This window comes from Miniopterus natalensis, chromosome 12 (genome assembly GCF_054644295.1).
Source record: "Miniopterus natalensis isolate mMinNat1 chromosome 12, mMinNat1.hap1, whole genome shotgun sequence".
Lineage (NCBI taxonomy): Eukaryota > Metazoa > Chordata > Mammalia > Chiroptera > Miniopteridae > Miniopterus > Miniopterus natalensis.
Window position 1 is genome coordinate 14279052 of NC_142092.1, and position 14325 is coordinate 14293376.

The 14325-nt window shown below is 37.6% G+C and overlaps 1 protein-coding gene across 1 annotated transcript in view; it reads left to right on the forward strand.

Annotated features, from left to right (window-relative positions):
- The first annotated feature begins 4478 nt into the window (after positions 1-4478).
- CAAP1 (caspase activity and apoptosis inhibitor 1) overlaps positions 4479-14325 on the forward strand; it is a 37245-nt gene continuing 27398 nt past the window's right edge. Inside the window, exons 1-4 of the mRNA XM_087822635.1 lie at positions 4479-4837; positions 9251-9451; positions 10257-10341; positions 10841-10916. Of these exons, the coding sequence (XP_087678761.1) occupies positions 4556-4837; positions 9251-9451; positions 10257-10341; positions 10841-10916 (644 nt within the window). The 5' untranslated portion in view covers positions 4479-4555. The remainder of the gene's footprint in view (positions 4838-9250; positions 9452-10256; positions 10342-10840; positions 10917-14325) is intronic.

Below are 14325 nucleotides of genomic sequence, written 5' to 3' on the forward strand. Positions count from 1 at the left end.
CTTCAGATCTTGTCATTGGGGGGGGGAGACAAAGAAGAAATGAAATTTTTGCACTGGTAAACTGTGAGATTTTCCTGTATAATGTGGGTAGGTTTTCAAGAATTTATAGAGACAAATTAAGAATGAGCTATAATCAATAACAACTACAGTGACATAATTTCTGTATTTTAGAGACACAGGAAAAGACAAGCTTTTATCTACATAATCTGTTTTTACTAATTATATACCCCTAATTGTTCATTGTTGATGGTTTTCTTTTATTGAATTTCTGCTCTGCTCATTTTCATTGCTGCGTTATTTGAACAGCACTGATACAAGGTCTTGTTTTAGGATAACTACCTTAGAAATTTTAAAAAATTAAGTTTGTTGTAAATGATTCCACATATTGAAAAGATATAAAATAATTTGTTCATTTAAGTCATTTGTAAATAGAAAGCGAATTTGTTTGATGGCTTATTTTTAGATAAAGCAAAAGCAAATTACTAAGCTATGTTAGGTTGTGTATCAATTCAGACAGATGAGGCTTCAAGTTAACTCGAGGCTTATGATGTAGTTTCTTTGGCCCTTCACTGTCAGGTAATTTCGAGTTTTGAAATTTGATTGCTTATTTTTGGTCATTTTCATTATCTCAAAGGGAATTTGGAATGCATTAAATTTTAGGCAATCTGCCCTAGCTGGTGTCACTCAGTCAGTTAGGCGATGCCCTGTACACCAAAAGTTTGCCAGTTCTATTCATGGTCAGGGCACATGCCTGGGTTTTGGGCTCCATCCCCGGTGTAGGCAATGTGCAAGCAAGAATAAATCAAACTAGGTTATTTGCAAGTCCAGAGCCTGTCCTGTGAAATCAGTATTTTTGAGCCACTACCATGGTCCAGGTGCTGTGCTAACTACTTTGATATTTAATTCCCAAAACCCCTTAAATGAATTGTGATGTTATCTCTGTATATTTAGAAGTAAGGATAATGGGATGAGTTGTGATAGGAAAAAAAAAAGTGCATACTATGCTGTGCTCTACTTCCTAGAGTCACAAGTTTGTGAACATCCTAGCAACTAACACAAAGAAGGAACCCTATTAATCATGTAATTTATTGTGTCTAAGAAAACCGCAATTAAGATAAGTGTAACTTCCTATTTTAAAAAGTTGGAAAGATCTTTTCATAAAGAGGACTTTGCATAAAATAGCAGTATTCTCAACATTTATGTTATATAAAACTGAATTTCCTGGCTTAATGCCAAATTGTAGTCAAAGAAGAACAATTCCCCAATAGGGGAGGAAAAGATTCTGATTGTTTAGATTAATCCAAGGAAAAACTTGGAATGTCAAAAATGAATGGGTAAAATATAAATAGAGGGGATATGTATTTTCCCAAGTATTAAATTGCAGCTTTCTAGTGTATACCCAGACTTTATTCTGTTTGCTGGTTCCATTATGAACCTGTGCTTTACTAATGTTGACTTGAAATTCAGGGGATTAAGTCAAAGTTAAGTTGCAAAGATAAGAGTTTAACTCAGGTCAGCCTGGTTCCATTACATTACACTGCTTTTTGTTGTTAACCCTAACCCAGGGGTATTTTTTCAGTTGATTTTTAGAGAGAGTGAAAAGGAGAGAGGGAAAGAGGGAGGGGAGGGAGGGAGGGAGGGAGGGAGGGAGGGAGGGAGGGAGGGAGGGAGGAGAAACATTGATGAAAGAGGGACACATCAATTGGTTGCCTCTCCCACGTGCCCTGACCAGGGCTGGGGATCAAACCTGCAACCCAGGTACGCACCCTTGACCAGGAATTGAACCCTAGACCCTTCCGTGTATGGGCCGATGTTCTAACCACTGAGCCATACTGGCCAGGGCTGCACTGCTTTCTTGTTAGCATGTTACAAACAATTTATCTACAATATTTTGAAATACTGGGTACCTTTGGACATATGGTCCTGGTTAAGAATATGCATTTACTTTTCAAAATGTAAGGTGTGACGTATTGTAAACACTTTGCTTCTTATTAGTGTATGTCTTTTTATAACAACTTTTTATTATACCAGTATTTCATGTTTATTGAAAAGTTAAAAAGTACAGTTAGCAAAAAGAAAAAAAAATTCCACTTGAAAGATGTGTTAAATAGTGGCTGAGTGGTATTTTAAATATTCCTTTTCATTTAAACATTTTCTCATGATTTCCTTAATATTTTTTTACATAAAAATGCATATTCGTTGAATAAGACACACACAAAATTGCCTGTAATCGCACCACCCAAAGAGAACCATTCTTAATAGAGTATCAATAGATATGTAAACGTGGTTTTTTTTTAAAGTGATATACATTGTTAAATAACCTGATTTTTAAACTTGACATACATTAGTATGCTCACTTCCACCTTAATAAATATATGGATATGCTCATTTTCTATGATCAGACATTGTTTCCAAGTTTTGCCAAAGTGATTATCAGGGTGCTTTCTTTTGGGTATACCTAGAAAGGCAGGATCTTGACTATGAGGGCAACAAGTAAACCACTTTGGTGCCTCTTGTGGAGGAAAACAGTCTTCAGCATACAGTGAGTAATGGAAACTTTAAAGAGAAGAAAGCTGACTAACACCCTTCTACAGAGTAGGTAGGCTGATACCAGTCCTAGGCCAAAGGTGAGGTCCTGGGACTTAAAACTTGACCGTGGGGTAATAAATCAGGAAAGTAAAATGTCCAATGGCAATGATATCTTTATAAAATTTAAAGTCATAGACTACAGCAATGTTTATACAACATTTTGCAACTGACTGTAAAGAAAACGAGTTAGGTATCATTGTAAAGAAGAGACATTTAAGTAAACTAGATTGCACCGTCCAGCACCTACTTCATACTCCTGGATTGGCCCTCACCCCCGTGCGATAAGCACTGGCGGTAACCTTACAGGTGAAGAGAGTGACATCGGTCCGGTAAGTCTATATAACAAGTCAGTAGTAACAAAACAATGGAGAAGAGAATGATACTTGAGAAATGATGTTAAAACTGAGTATCAGTATGCAGAAAGATAACAATCTGTGGTCACTGCTTCACTCAAATGTGGTACTAGGAGAGGCGCGTAAGCTTGATCCATTGAGCAGCAGGTGCCTTGAAACAAGCTTCCAAACCACATTTTATTTTCATTCTTGTGTCCTCAAAGGAACTAATAAATGCAAGAAATGTTTACTTATTTCAGCATCATTTAAAATTTTCAATCGAACAACCAGAGGTACAATGTAATATAGTAAAAGAGTACTGGCTTTGGAGTTTAAAGGCATACATTTCAATGATATTTCCACCACTTGCTAATGAATTAAGGCAAATTACCTAAATTCAGCCTCAGTTTAATCACATGTACACTGGAACTTCAAAAAATAGGACAAAAACAAGATATTTACATAAAAGCCTAGGAAAACGTCGGCCACATAGCAGCTTACTAAGTGTTCTATCCAAGATAACACAAGGCTACCGCCTTCATTAGCAATAGAGGGGACTGCTGTGTACAAGGAACATTCAAAGGGTTAAAAAGATAGGGGCTCCGATATGCCAGCAGTATTTTATCCCTGCTCCCCTCTCCCATTTCACCAACATAATTAGTGTACATTTATGAAGTCAACACACTGATTTCAGTAAGTTGCTTAACTTATTACCAGGTGAATTGATGAGGAAATAGTGTTCCAACCAGTGGGAAAGTATTCAACGTTACAAATCAAAAATTCAAGTTGAAAATGTTTTCATACGCTAGCACACATTTTTTAAAAGACTGCAGTGTGTGGGTGACATTTTCAGTTGGCTCAGTCTTCCAAGAAATCGACTAAACAGGGTAAGAAAAAGATGTTGATATCTTTTGATCGATTTCTTCCTTTACGGTACAAAATACCATAGGGAAATGAAATTTTTTTCTTAAGTTACTTATAGCTTCATTATGCTGAAACTTGACAAGATGTCCACAACCTAAACACCAGCGTTGGAGTATTATTTAAATGGAGAAAATACAATGAAATGCTAGAGCCAAGTGCCTTTAGAAGTGACAATAAATCATACCTAGAAACTAGTGTTAATGGGGAAAACAACGAAGCAGAAGACCCAATTCTTGTATAACTCCCTGAAATACGTTTTTAAAATGTGTCCCGGTGATGATGATAAAGAGATTTCCCCTGAATTCTTGTTACAATGCTATTCTGTGTCATAGAAATTGGAAGGGCGATGGAACTGGAGATCAAAGGCTGCCCCTTTAGGTGTGCATTTGTACACTGACAAAGATTAAAAAGCAGTATCAGTAAGGCCAAGAGCTGCTGTAAGTTTCCCTCATCCGGCCGCTGCAGAGGTTAAAACACGCACAGAACGCCCAGTACTCACCTGGCCAACCCGCCGCCGACCCACTCACCTGCGCGGCGGGCGGCGGCGCTTAGTTCCGGCACCGCCCCCGGAAGCGCCCCGCGGCGTCGCGCCGAGGCCGGAAGTGACGCCAAAGTGCGACGCGAGCGCCCGCCGGCCGCCGGCGTGAGGGTCCGGGCGCTCCCGAGACGGCGGGCTTTCTCCGCATCCCGATGGTCACAGCGCGGGGATCATGACGGGGAAGAAGTCTTCCCGGGAAAAGCGGCGCAAAAGGAGCGGGCAGGAGGCGGCCGCGGCGTTCGCGACGCCGGACCTGGTGGCCACCTTGGCCAGCAGCGGCAGCGGCAGCACCAGCGGCTGCGGGAGCGCCAGCGGCTGCGGCAGCGTCACCTGCTGCGGGAACGCCAGCCTCACCGGCAGCGTCGCGAGCGCGGGCAGCGGCGGGGAGCGCGGCGAGCGCCGGAAGCGGAGGAGCACGGACTCGTCCTCCAGCGTCTCGGGCTCGGTGCCGCAGGTGCGTGCGCGCCCGCCCCGCTGCCCTCCCGCCGCCGCGGTTTCCGAAGGATGCGGGCGGCGACCGGGAGGGGCGCCGGGCCCGCTGGTGGCGCTGGAAACCCAGATTCCGCCCGTGCTCGCGGTGCACGTGCCTAGTCCCAGTGAACCCCACACTCCCCTGCTTTAGGCTTCAGGTTCCTGGGTTTGCTGGTAACGGGCTCCCTCCACTGCTGTGGTCTCCTCAGTCTGCCTAAAAAATATGAGGAGGGAGCCGGCCTTTACTGCCCTTGCAAACCACGCTTTACTTCTCCCTACATCTCCACCTTTTGCAGTTATGATGAACTCCACGTTCCAAGATGAGAACACAGAGTCAGAGAGCTTAGGGAAGTTCACCCGCAGCCACAGTCTGTCACGCCTAGATGTGTATCCAGTGTCTGACTATATAAAAGAAAAGTTCTTTATGTTTCATGACCTGCCAAGATACCGTGTTTTTTAAAAAAAATCGTTTGCTTATAGTATATTATAAAACGTGCATAAATACATACTTACAGGTATACAACACAGAAATAGAAGGAAAAGCGAGGCGGCCTCCCTTTAAGCTTCCCCCCCAGTGATAGTCTGATAGCCTCGCCCTTAGTTCTTACGAGAGGTGTGTGTTCAGTTTCCACACGTAAGACTCGCCGTGGCATTGCCCCCAGTGAATTGGATAATACGGCTGCATGGCTGGGACGAGGAGCCTTTATATATGCAATACCTGACTTTTTCATGACTGGATATTTCGTTGTACGCATCTTCATTGATGAATTAGTTAGGTGCCCCGTTTTTTTGCTGTTGCAGAGATGATAGTAAAGTGAACACCCTTGTACCTGTATCATGTACAAGCATCGTAAGTGCAATTGCTGGGTCAGTGTTTATTGCTGGGTCACGTAATTGACCAAATGGTTCCCAAAACAGCTGTGCTGGTTTATGAACCAAACAGTATATAAAAATACCCATCTCTTCAAATTTGCACTACATCCATTTTTAAAAATTTTGTTAGCTTAATGGGTGAAATTATTGTTGCATATGTTTTAACTTATATTTTCCTGATTGATCGTGAGATTAGCATTTAGATATATATACTTTTTTGTCGTTTGGTTCCTTTATAAATTGGACATTCCTTTGGTTGTTTTCAACTTTTTACTGATAAGTTACGAATCTCTCTTCATAAAGGCTTGATTCTAATGCTTTGTGTAAGGTATATTGCAAGTGTTTCTACAACTTTGGCCATGGTGTACCGAAGCTTTTGATTCCGTTGTGGTCAAGACTAATGTTAATTTCCTGTGACTTTTGGATCGTGTGTTTTTTAGAAAGGTCTTTTCTAATCCAAGATTATAAAACTATTCTGCACTTTTTAATATTATATCTTTAAATTGGGAGTTGTGGAAGCAGAGAAGACCGTTATTTTTATGTATTTTCTTGGATCTAGCCCCACTATTGGTTTAAAATTGACTCAGAAAAATTTCTAACAGTGAGTTTTGTTTCCTCTTTTTCAGCACTGTTCAGGGGTGGGCAAAAGTAGGTTTACAGTTGTAATACAAATAAATAATACAAGAATAAACTCTGTTTCACTACTCACGACTGTAAACCTACTTTTCCCGCTCCTGTATTTCCCATTTTTGGTGTTTTGTTTTTTGCGTTATCTAATACTTTTTGTGTAATGTTCAACAAAAGCAGTGATAGCAGGCATTCTCAACCCAGTCCTCTTTTCAGTGGGAACATTTGTAATGTCCTGCCAATAAGTATATTTGTTGTAGGTTTTGAAAGATACGATTGATCAGGTTAAGGACATTTTCTTCACTAACCTAGTTGTCTGAGGGTTGTAGAGTTTTATCAGATGCTTTTATGGCATTCTGTTGAGATGACCTCATAGTTTTTCTCCAGTAATCAGATAATGTAGTTTTATTGATGAGTAACTCATATTGAACTATCCTTGCAGTCTTGAGATAGATCCTATTTGGCTTGTTGGTTTGGTTGTACTTGGCTGGAATTCATTATTTGTACTTTTAAATCAGTTTATGTTACTAAGATAAAGCATCCTGTGGGTTTTATTTTTGTATTTATTGTCTCTGGGTTTGGTATAAAAATTCTGGTAGCCTCATGGATTGAGTTGGGAATCTTTGCTTTTTATTTATTTATTTATTTATTGGTGTATTCTAGAAAAGTTTATATCTTTTTTCCCCCCCAAGATTTTTCCTCAGTTGACCATTGAACCATACAGCATACATCTGTTTGGGTCTGGTATTTTTTATTTTTGTTTTTGTTTTTCCTCTTAAAAAAAAAAGAATTTTTCCAAATTCTCTGATAGTTATAGATCTGACTATTCAGTTTTCCCACCTGTTCTAGATTCAGTTTTGGAGATCACCATTCTTAAATAGTTTCCATATCTTTAGTACTCTGTATCATGGTGCTCAGACCAATAATGCTAAGCTGTAAATATTTGCATACAGAACTAAATTCTATTTCTAGTGAGAAGTGTATTTGTGAGGAAAAAAAGAAATTACATATTAGGCATATACATAACATCTCAGAATTCAAAGAGTGCCATTATATTTGTTGTGTATGGAGTTCCTATTTATTTATTTATTTGTAACCAGCTTTATAGAAATATTCACATATCATATAATTCACCTGCCTAAAGTATACAATTCTGTTGTTCTGAGCATATTCACAGAGTTGTGAGTCACTACAGTTAATCTGAAATTTTTTTTTCACCCTCCCCCCCCCAAAAAAAACCCCCCTATGTACTTTTTAGGTATTTCTAAGATGCACCCTCTCCTTATTGCCTCCCTAGGCAACCACTAGTCTGCTTCCTATTTCTATAGATTTATTGATTTCCCTCTTCTGGACATACTATAATGAATAGAATCATGTAGTATGTGGTCTTTTGTGACTGGCTGCTTTCACTTAGCATGTTTTTTCTAAGTTCATGCATGTTTTGTGAACTTTGTTCATATCAGTATTTCCTTTTTATGGCTGAATAATACCATGTTTGGTTTTTTCATTTGTCACTTGATGGACATTTGGATTGCTTCCACCTTTTGGCTATTATGAATAATGCTGCTGTGGACATTTGTGTACACATTTTTGTTCAAACATATGGTTACATTTATCTTGGATATATATCTAGGAATGAAACTGTCAAACTGTTTTACAAAGTGGCTGCATCATTTTATATTCCTAACAGTGCTTGAGGCTTCTGGTTTCTCTACATTCTTACTAACATTGGAATTACTTTGCGAGCCATTAGAACGAGAGTTGACCTCCTTATACTTTATCAGCCTAATTATAGTACCCTTTAAAATTGGCTTTTTAAAAACCCGCTTTTTAAACAATTTCATTAGAAAATATAACAAAGAAATCTACCTCAGCTGTATAGTTTGGATTTCCAGAAAAAACGACATTTGAATTGGTACCTGAATTTGTTAATCTTGGGAAGATAGCGTGGGTGGTATGGGAAATGGGGTGTGGGGAGAGACTGTTCTAGGCAGAAGAACAGTATATACAAAAGTCCTGCCTGTATGAGTTGAAGGGAGAACAGGTTATATTCGAGTAATTCAAAGAAGGTCATTGTATTTGAAACGCAAAGAATGACCATGAAGGGCCAGATAGGCCATATTACCCTAAAAGCAGTAGGAAGTCATTCAAAGGTTATAAATAGGAAAGATTAGTATTATGTACATTTTATAAAATCCATTCTGGTCACATTATTCAAAACAGATTGGAGAGACCTCAGATTAGATGCAGCAAGTACACTTAAGTGGCTATTAAAGTAATCTGGGCAAAAGATAATGGTACCTTGGACCAGGATTATGACAATAGATTTGGAGAGACTGAATAGATTTGGGAGCCAGGTGGTAAAATTGGCATAAATGTCTTAAATTACTTGGCTGCTTTGACTATGACTAAATTATATAACAGTTTTAAAAGTGATAATAGTTCCAGGTAATCATTAATACGTTATTGTGTAATATTTGTGATTTGTAATATTTTTGCTGCTATCCCATTTTTATATGAATTTAAAAAAAAAAAAAAGAAGAATGACAAGACATACATAAAACTTTTGGGTGAATGACCAGCTAGAGGAATATTCTAATTCTTTAAAAGACTAAAATTGTTAGGAAGTTGTTCAATAGTGAGTATATTTTGTATGTCCTAAGGTATTATCTTTTCACAATGTAAATTTGAGTTAATTGTGGTGTGGACAGTAAGTTCAGATAATACTGAGCAATTAAATATTCTTTTCTGTGGTTTTAGATAATCTATGTAAACCAAGAATTTGGAAATATTTCATGAAGAAGAATTTGTTAAATGAAAATGTATGGCATTATATACATATTCCATACACTTTAAGTAGTATTAGTCAATGGTTCTTTATCTCCTTTAATTTTAGGAAACGAAATATCTTTTACCAACTTTGGAAAAAGAATTATTCCTGGCAGAGCACAGTGACCTTGAAGAAGGTGGTCTGGACCTGACTGTGTCATTAAAACCAGTTAGTTTCTACATATCAGACAAAAAAGAAATGCTTCAACAGTGTTTCTGTATCATAGGAGAGAAGAAATTACAGAAGATGCTTCCTGATGTGTTAAAGGTACTTCATTACATACATTATCAGACTATGCACATAGAAAGAAATATACAAAAACCTTTTTTGTAGCAATCAGTTTACTTAATGCAAATTATAATTAGATATAAACTACTTGAAAACATATAAAAAATGGATTTTGGAGAGCCATAAATGGCTTTGTATATGTAAAAATTTGCCAAGAAAAAAAATGGAATTGACTGTATTTAGGTAAGGAATTTATTGACCTTCTGGAAGTCATTCTATTAAATGCAGGCAATGTTAGTAATTAAATTAGAGGTGTGATGATTCGTTCTGGTGCTTTAAGAAATAATATACTGCTGTGTAACAATATACAACGATATTTGGTAGTGGCTCATATTTCATTACATTTACCAATGCTTTCTTGTTTTTATTTCTGAAAATTATTCAGGGAAATACATGTTATTCTAATGGAGTTATGGAAATAGGGGTTGGACAAATTGGGCCCAAAATCATATATCTAAGATACATTGATCCAGGATTTGAATATTTAAACCTTTAGAGGAATTACCTAACAGAAATAGGATGCTGTTGAGAATATCTGGGCTCCCGACTTACTCTTTAGTTTGTTCTTTAATGATAAACATGACTGTGAATTCTCATCAAATCTTATAAATTATAATGTTCACATGTTAACTGGCAGGTTTACAGATTTCATCCCATGAAAGGATTTATGTGGCTTTAAATTTGTGAGATTTTGCTACCTGGGCTTTTTTTGTGATAGCTCTTTTCTAGTTTACATTGGCATTATATTACATAAATGCATTCTTAAAAATGTCATTTTCTTTAGAACTGTTCAATAGAAGAAATTAAAAAACTATGCCAAGAACAGTTAGAGCTCCTGTCTGAAAAAAAAATCTTGAAGATTCTTGAGGGTAAGAATACATATTTCTACATTCTGATAACTTTTTAGTTAATACTATATTCAGAATAAACCCTGAGGTATTCTTTTTCTTCCTTGAATATTACTTTAATTTCATTATTGGGTAATCACTGAACAGTATTTTTACTTCTGTTTGTACAGAGAAATATAGTTTCCATGTCAGAATAACATTTAAGTGTAGATATTTTTTGATGTATGTATGGTTTTTCCATCTCAAGAGTATAGGTAAGAGCATACGTTTGTACACAGTAATAAAATGAAGTAAAAAATGTTAACCAAAATGCTATAAAATGAATTTTTGAGAAAGCAAAGACTTCTTCTAAAATAATTTTATTTTCTGCTCTGTATTCTCATTACTCTTAGTTTCCTATAAACTTTAAAGTTCTTTCATCTGCATCATGTTTAAAGGTGACACTTTTTATGTAAGGATGAAAATTAAATGGTTGTGACATTTTATGAGCATGCTTTCAATAGTTTGTTTCATTTATAAGGTGACAATGGTGCAGACTCTGATATGGAAGAGGAGGCAGATGATGGCCCTAAGAAGGGATCTGATTTAGTCAGTCAGTAAGTTAAAAATTTTTCATCTTCATTTCAAAATGATTTTGTTATTCCTTTGGTGGTTTCTTACCTGAAGAAGGATGATTTTTCTGTGTATTTGTATAAAGTAATTCACCAGTGTAGAAAGATTGATTTACTTAACTTGCAATGATAGGTTCTTTTGGTGTATATATAAGGATGTAGTTTATTGCTCTCAGGATTAGGTGATTTTCTTTTTTTTTTTTTAAATATATCTTTATTGATTTCAGAGAGGAAAGGAGAGGGAGAGATAGATAGAAACATCAATGATGAGAGAGTCATTGATCGAGCCCGCAACCCGGGCATGTGCCTGACCAGAAATAGAACCCCGATCGCCTGGATCCTAGGTCGACGCTCAACCGCTGAGCCACGCCCGGCCGGGCTAGGTGATTTTCTTAAACTGCTACTCAGAACATAGGACAGCAGCAATATCAGCTTGAAGCAGAGTCGCATCTCTCACTTGGAATTTGAATATAATACTAGTGGTACCCACTGTTTGCTAAGTACCTACTCTTACTCTACCAGGCATTGTGTTAGTAGCATAGAACACTATTTCCCTGAATTCCTCTCCATGCGTATAATGCTAGGTGATAATAGCCCCATTTCACAGGTATGATGACAAGGTGGTTTGTCTTCTGTAGGTTCGGATAATTTGATTATTATTATATATAATCCCTAAAGTTTTGGGATGATCACTAATCAAGAAACAACATGCTAATTTTTTTTTCCTAGATGATTCTTCTCTGTCAATACTAACTTTAGCATCTGTTGATGATTTTTGACTAAAGCAGTTAATTTTTGGTAAATGCCAAAGACTGACTTGTATCTCTCTTTGCAGAGGTAGTAGCACAAATAAGAAGAGATTACTAGAGGCAGTGGCATAAATAAGTAGTACACAGTTAACCTGAAATCTTGATTACTTTTTTATCTCTAATAGAATGCAATAGGGCAAGTATCAACCAAAAAGGACAATTTCATTTCATCCTACAACTTCTGGCCTCCAGAACTGTAAGAAATAAATTTCTGTTGTTTAAGCCAGACGGTCCGTGGCAGCCCTACCAAACTAATTTTACACACACCCACGCAGACACACACACACACACATTTCCTGGTGAAATTTCCCACCCAGACTTCTTCATTTGGAAAAACTTCAAACTTACATGAAAGTTAAAAGGCTGATATAATGAACATCCATAGACCCTCCAGCTAGATTGAGCAGTGTTAACATTTTCCATTTTTGCTTTCTCTTTATATTTTTCCTTTCCCCCCTCAGAGCCATTTGTATTAGTTTCCTAGGGCTACTATAGCAAAATACTAGAGACTGGGGGCTTAAACAACAGAAATTTACTTTCTCACAGTTTTAGAGGCTGGAAGTTCAAGATCAAGGTAGTGGCACAGTTCCTTTCTTCTAAGGCCTTTCTCCTTGGCTTGTAGATAGCCATCTTCTTACTGCCTCTTCACATGTTTGCTCTATGTATGTGCGTCCCTAGTATCTCCCCCTGCGTCCCAATCCCTTATAAGGACACCAGTCAGATTGGACTAGGTCCCACCATAATGTTTCATTTTAGTTTAATTACCTCTGTAAGTGTGTCTCTCCAAAATAGTCACCTTCTGAAGTATTAAGGTTAGAGCTTCAACATATGAATTTTGCAGTGGAGGGAAATGCAGTTCATCCCATAAACCATTTAAAAATAAGTTGTAGAGCCCTGGCCGGTGTGGCTCATTGGTTGGACTGTCAGCCTGCCCATCTAAGGGTCGCGCACGGCTCCATTCCCAGTCAGGTGCATGTACCTTGGTTGCAGGTTCACTCTCAGTCCCCGGTTGGGGGCTCATGTGGGAAGCAACCAGTCTGTTTGTGTCTCTAACATCGATGATTCTCTCTCTCTCTCTCTTCCCCCATTCCCTCTCTTCTGCTCTCATTGAAAAATGAATGGAAAAAGTATCCTCAGGCGAAGATTAACAAAAACAAAATTAAAAAAAATATATAGGTTGTAGCCTGGCTGGGCGTGGCTCAGCGGTTGAGAGTTGACCTAGGATCCAGGCAATTGGGGTTAGATTCCCAGTCCTGGCACATGCCCGAGTTGCAGGCTCGATCCCCAGCAGGGGGCGTGCAGGAGGCAGCCGATCTGTGACTCTCTCATCATTGACGTTTCTATCTCTCCCTTCCTCTCTATGAAATCAATAAAGATATATATATATATATGTATATGTATATATGTATATATATATATATATACACACATATATATATATGATGTAGATGTCATAACATTTCATGCTTAAACAATTCAGTATGCACTTCCTAAAAATAAGGACAGCCTCCTATGTAGCCACAATGCCATCATCACTCATAAGAAAGTGAACAGAAATTCAAATAATGACATGGAATATATTGCCATATAAAAGTTCCCCAATTACTAAAAAAATATTTTATGGTATATTTGCTTCTTTTAATTAATTAACTGGTTGATTCTGATCCAGGATCCACTTAGAGTTCATGTGTTCCATTTGACTTGTTATTATCACAAAGCTGACTTTAAAGGAAAGATTTAGATATAAGAGATAAACACTTTGTGACTAGTCCAGGGACGTATTTCACATCTTAAAGGAATTAGAAAAATAATAAATCAAAAGAAAGTTGGGAAAATGAAAAGCAAAGGTAAACATTAAAATTAAAGAAATAGAAAACAGAAATAAAAAGGGTAAATAAATCCATAAACTTGGTCTTTGTGAAGACCAGAACATAGTTAAACTCCTCTTGGACCTAGTTACGGCAGCAATTTTCAACCGATGCGCTGCAGAATTTTAGTAATTAGTGTATGTGCTCCATGAGGTGAAAAAGGTTGAAGATCGCTGAGTTAAGGAAGTAAGTGGAGAGCAATTTAATTAAGATCAGGAAGAAGGAGACGTGTGAGTTTAAAAGCATAATGAGAATCCACATGGAGCATCGTATGACCAAACTTGAAACCAGCATATAGATGGTTTTCTGTCAAAATACAAATTAACTAAATTGACCCCTCACAAAGTGGACAACTTGAAGAGATTAACAAAGAAGAAATTTGAAAGTTAGGTAAAGATCTGCAGCTGAGAAAGCAGCATGACAAGGTGGATTCACAACTGAATTATTACTTACTTGAGTCAATACATGTGATGTGTTTACAGTTAATAAAGCAGTCAGTAAATGCCACTTGTTATTATTTTCAAACAGATTATACCTGTTATTTAAATTAGTCCAGGCCCTAGGACAGTATGAAAAGGTCTTCAGTTTACTTCTCTGATTTCTGCGTGCCTTTAATATCCAGAATCTCATAAACAGTGCCCAAAGGTGTGTGGGGGATTATAGGCCACCTTACCTGTGAATAGAGATGTGAAAATTGGGGCTAGTGCTCTCGTAAAA